Source organism: Neltuma alba, unplaced genomic scaffold (assembly GCF_004799145.2).
Source record: "Neltuma alba isolate B1F8T4 unplaced genomic scaffold, ASM479914v2 tig00012004_pilon, whole genome shotgun sequence".
Classification (NCBI taxonomy): domain Eukaryota; kingdom Viridiplantae; phylum Streptophyta; class Magnoliopsida; order Fabales; family Fabaceae; genus Neltuma; species Neltuma alba.
Genome location: NW_021636576.1, coordinates 25,870 through 31,684, shown reverse-complemented (window position 1 = coordinate 31,684; position 5,815 = coordinate 25,870). Strand labels below are relative to the sequence as shown.

At 33.3% G+C, this 5,815-nt stretch overlaps 1 protein-coding gene across 1 annotated transcript; it reads right to left on the bottom strand.

The window, feature by feature from the left end:
• Positions 1 to 2,523: 2,523 nt before the first annotated feature.
• On the bottom strand, positions 2,524 to 4,074 carry LOC114720878 (cytochrome P450 94B3-like). Its single transcript, XM_028906597.1, has one exon. The coding sequence runs from the start codon at positions 4,072 to 4,074 to the stop codon at positions 2,524 to 2,526; it is 1,551 nt and encodes a 516-aa protein (XP_028762430.1).
• Positions 4,075 to 5,815: the final 1,741 nt, after the last annotated feature.

Sequence of the window (5,815 nt, the reverse complement as noted above, 5' to 3'; positions counted from 1 at the left end):
TATGCAAATGACACGTGTAACTATCTAACTGGTCATCCTCAAGACTTCTAAAAGTAAAATATTTCTAATGGGCAGACTGACAAGAAGCTAAGCGAGTGGGACCCAGAGGCCGAACTCTTAGACGGCACCTGCCAAGGAATGTCATTTCATAATTTTCATTCATCCTCCACCGTTTGTTTTGTTATCGGCTTACGACACAGCTGATTATTTGATGCATCGATGCTGCAACAAGCATGTGCATAAAAGTATTGCACGTTAAACTCAAGGATGCTAAATTTTCTTTCACTATTGCAAAATTGGCAGATATGCATAGGGAAGCACCACAACAACAAGACCAATGGACAGTAAAGGGAAGCTGTTAGATTTAGACTGAATCGAGCCCAAAAATGGAATGCTTCCACCATCAGCTAACCGCCGGGAAAGATTTACTGGCCTCCTTGACACAGCTGATTATGATAATTGATAAGCTTGTACTTTGGCTACAAGTTCATTTCCAAAATAAGAGAATTCTTGGTTTACATCCTCACCTCTTCTTTTTCTTTTCTTTTTAATTTTATGCAATTTAAATACAAACGTGTGTATATACCGATCAGCATCAAATCTATGAGCAGGAAATGCTTATCTGTAAAAGCAACCCATATTTTTTTGTTTATTAAGTCTAAGTTGTATTCAATACCTTAAACCATTTTTCTAGTAATACCTAACATCATACATTTATTAATTTTTTGCACATTAACTATTCTGAACTATTTTTTAATAATACACAGTATTTTAAATTAATTAATTTTTAGTATATTCAGTATTTTAAAATATTTTTTTAGTAACATTCAGTATCTTAAATTAATTAATTTTTGATACATGCAGCATGTTGAAATATTTTTTTTCAGTAACAATCTCTAAATGAAAAGAGTACTCTAGTTGCACTTAAAATTAATTAATTTATGATATCAAATGTTATTGAAAAAATAGTGGATAAAAATTAACCTACATAAACAAAGAAAGAGAGAAAGATGGGGCTTCTTATCCCTAAATGTTGCCACTCGGAAAATGAGCATTCTCTACTCATTAATTCAATGAATAGGAAATGCGGATTCAGGTACAAACATATCAACTCCAAATTTAAATTTGGAACTTCATCTAGACATGGCGGGTACACTTTTTTTTTATATATATATCTTCTAATGATACGTACGCACATAAATATTTCTTTCTTTTTCGTCCGAAAAGATTATGTTTTTATTCTTATTTCACTCATTTTTTATTTAATTATATAATTTGAATATTTATTATTAAATCATCATAATTTTGTAATTTTATGTTATAAACATTGCATATTAGGATTTCTCCTAAGATCCTTTAAGTTCTGCATGTCGTAAATGTATAATCTTCTCAATAAATGATTTGAAATGAGTTTCTTATGGTTAATGCCATTACGTTTCTCTTTATTCTCTTGTAACATGACTTAATGATGAGGAACGGATATCAATAGAGGCAATGTACGAGATATTGGCATCCACAAGTGAATGAGAAATTCTTGCTTTCTCCCCTAATTTCATGGCGTGCTATTCGCTTTCTCCCTAAATTGTACATAGTTTCTTCAATTTTAGATTCCTTATAATCAGATTTTGGTGCTTTTTCCTACCAAACAAATCGATGTATGTTGGAGCGCAATTTTTAAATAAACTTTAATTGTTTGATTAATTTGAAATTATTTCAATTTAATGTGAATAAATATTTGTTTCAAATTTAAAAACTTAAAATTATTTAAATTGATTGAACCATCAAAATTCATTCAAATTAATAAAGTTATATTCAAAATTTAGAAAATTTAGATTTTAAGTTTATCGAATGTTATGTATTCCTTCTTGTCGTTTTTGTAAGATTACAAAATTTGAATTGGTTTGGTCTTTTTCAAAAAAATTCTATTTATGATTATAGAACATTAAATATGCTTTTTTTTAAAACTAATTTTACCTCTAATTAATTTTCTATTCTATGTCCTCATCTTTTTTTTTTATATAACACATTCTTTTTAATCTTTTATCTCATTATTCATACTTTTCTCTCTTATTTGCTTCCTTATTGAATAAAAACATATTTAAAAAATTAATTTTTATATATCTATTAATTTTAACTAATTTAATTTTTTTTTAGATAGCGTAATTTAGTTAAAATAACCTCATAAAAAGAATTGAAAGGAGCATATTTAAAAAGTAATTTTTATATATCTATTAATTTTAACTAATTTAATTATTTTTTTAGATAGCGTAATTTAGTTAAAATAACCTCATAAAAAGAATTGAAAGGAGCAGTTAGAAAAGGTAATTATTAGGAAAAAAATACAGATATAACAATTATTAAATAAATTCAAAAACGTCAAAATCACACAATCCTTTCTAATCATATTCCTAGGCATCTTGGTGATCCCACTCCATATTCTCTCTCTACACGCGCGTGCGCAGACATATATAAATATATATATATATATATTTATTTATTTTCCCACCGTCCATGGAGATGTGGCTATGTATCAATTTCAGGTTTCTTCTTGCAGACCTTGACTTTGAACCCACCAGCCATATGAGCTGTTAAGAGAGGGACAAAAACCGGATGGTTCTCACAAACCGGTTTTATCCTGAACCGGCTCACCATAGAAGCGACCACATACTTCATTTGTATGTAAGCCATCTCCTTCCCTAGGCACACCCTCGGACCCGCCTGAAAAACCGGAAACTTGTACGGGCTCACATGTCTCATCGTCAGCCCTGCCGTCTGATCAAGGCCGACCTCCTCATCGAACCACCGGTCCGGTCTAAACTCCCGGCAATCCTTCCCCCATAACTCCTCCATCCTCCCCATTCCGTACGGAAAATACGTCACCCTATCACCCCTCTTCACCGCCGTCCCGTCCGGCAACACGTCGTCCTCCGCCGCATGCTTTGAGTCCCACGCCACCGGCGGATACAGCCTCATCGATTCACATAAACATGCTTTAAGGAAATTCATCGTCTTCAAGCCTTCATAATCAAATGGCTTCATTTTCTTTCCCTCCTCATCTTCGAAAACTTTCTTCACTTCTTTCTCTATCATTTCTTCTACGTTTGGATGCTTCGAAATCAACCAAAAAAGCCACGTCATCGCCGCCGACGTTGTGTCTCTTCCTGCCATTATAAAGCTTATCACCAGATCCCTCACTAAAACCTCATCGTACCCTGCAAGCAACAATCGACTCAACAAATCTTCGTCTTGTACACTGTTGACAATGTTCTTCTTCTTGTTCCTTATGATTTCCAGAACCGACTCGTGGACGAGTTTAATGGCTTCTTTCAGTGATTTCTCAGACCCAATATTCAATGCTCGTTTCAACTTCCATATGAGAAAAACTGGTGCGGTCGCTCGCATGGCGCTTATTGCCGACGCACTATCGAAGGCTTGAACCAGAGGAGGAAGAGGCTGAGAGAGATCTAAGCAACTAGGATCAATACCCAAAGAGACTTTACAAACACTATCAAATGTGAATCTTCTTAGTATTTCCTGCAAATCCACAACTTGGTTTGTAATGGAAGCTGATTCTAACAAAGGGATTAGTCTCTTTTGGACTTCTTCTTCGAGGGTTTTGACGATGAAGTCTTTGAGCGACCTCGTGCTGAAGCCATGGCTGGCTATTTTTCGTTGTTCCGACCAAAGCTCGCCGTCTACATTGAATATGCCACAGCCAAGTAGGTCACCAAGAATCTCAGTGAAGGGTTTCCCTTTGGGGAAATTGTGGAAATTCGTCTTGAGGATGAACTCCACGTTAGAAGGGTTCGCCGTGATGATCGTCCGGCGGGCGCCAAGGCGACGGATCACGATGGTTTGCGTGGAGGATTTGGAAAGGAGATAGGTGTACCAGTCCAAGAGACGGTGGCGATTTTGGTAGAAAGAGATAAGACAGCCAATAATTGGGTAGGAAGGAGGGCCGTGGAAGAAGGAAGAAGATGAAGAAGAATGAATGGACTTGTTTCTATGACAAAAGAATGAGAAGAGAAAAGAGAGAAGGAAAAACCCTAGAAATACGGAGATGGAGAAGAACATACTTGAAAAGCTTGTTATTGCAAGAGAAGAGTTGAGTGTGTTGTGAGTGTAAGACGGTAGAGATATAGGAATGTTTGTGCATGGAAGATTGATGGTGTGAGAGTGAGATTTTATAGTGTGATTGTGTGCTGAAACAAGAAAGAGATATGTTCAAGGGAAAAGAGAGGTCACAGACCAAAACATCTTTAGTACAAATAGACAAAGAACATATGAGTACAAGCTGTAGTGAGATTTTGAGCACATGATTTTCAAGCTTAAATTAAAATGGCTGCTCTTTGCTCATGGAATATATATTTTAGAGGTAATAATTTGACAATATGATTTTTGTATAATTTGCAACAAATAACATATATACTGTATTTGAGAGTTAAAGAGAAAAAAGCAATGATATATGAAGTGGACCACCTGTGTGTGTGTATAACCACATTGATTTGTGTTTTTCTTTAACTTATGACTAGTTTCGGTATTAATCACAATAATCAGTGTCATGGTGTTTATAATTGCAGTGAGTTCTGCACTATTCAGATGCAATTTTCAATTATTTAGATTTAAATTTTTTAATTAATGATTTTTAAGTGAAAAATTATTATTTAGAAAACTAACAGTTAAAAAATTATATACCATTATTTTAAATTTTGTATGCATTAAAATCTCTTTTAGAAAAATTTAAATTAAAAAAATTTATTTGAACCATTTAAATTAGATATGAATGGTGTGCAATGGTGATTAACTTTTGGTGCTCACCATTCTGGTTAGCATTGAAATTCATTCTCTTTTTAATGCATGCTTTTGTCACATCTGGGTCATTATAGATGAGCTTTTGGACGGTCCAACTTTTTTTAAAGTTGAAGTTAAGTTATTATTAATTATTTCTATAAATGAATAGTTAAAAATTGATATTATTGTTGCATATATTAAAATCTAATTTAATAATAAGAAATTAAAATTCATATTGACGAAATTAAAATTGAACATGAAAATAATATAACCGCAAGACTCAGTTGCATCATCTCTTTTATCTAAAATGGTTGAATATAAGCAATTCAATTTAATGCTTCAAACCAACGTGATCTGCAATAATATTTTGTGTGCGCGCGTGGGTGGGTGTGTAGAGATGAGATACATATATATAAAGCACATACTAATAATACAATTATCCCAATCTTCTACGTTGCTCTATTGCTAATTGTTTCTGTTTATAGCAATACCAAAAGAGAAAAGGCAATTTTATGGTTGGTGAAGGAGTAATTTGGATACCAAACTAATTAATGGTCTGTATTTAATTGATGCTTAACTCAATGTTATATTAATGATCATAACTAGGGTTAAGCTTGTCCTCGTCAAGAATATATATATATCGCTTTGCTCCTTATTATTTGTTACTTGTAGTAATTTCTCTCATAACAAGGAGGGCATTAAATAGATGAAATCTTTTATTTTTACCCTTATTAAAGAGATATGGATAGCGGGAAAAATATGATATATTTTCTCTCACCCATTATCTTTCTTCACCTTTACTATAGTTAAGGGCAGTTTGGCAAAAAAATAATTAACAGGGGTAGAATTGGAAATCAAGTATTAAAAAGGATAAAGTGACAAATAAAAAGGACTAAAATCCTTCCTACAAGTGGCAAACAATAAGGGCAAAAGTAGTATCTTTGTTGTGTCATAATTAATTAGGTTTAGGTCTGTTGCTGCCCAAAGCAAGGTGTTCACTTTATTAAATAAAACAGGCCATAGT

What these genes read in the sequence shown, in the direction of transcription:
- LOC114720878 (XM_028906597.1), bottom strand. Translation starts at nt 4,074, where the DNA reads ATGTTCTTCTCCATCTCCGTATTTCTAGGGTTTTTCCTTCTCTCTTTT.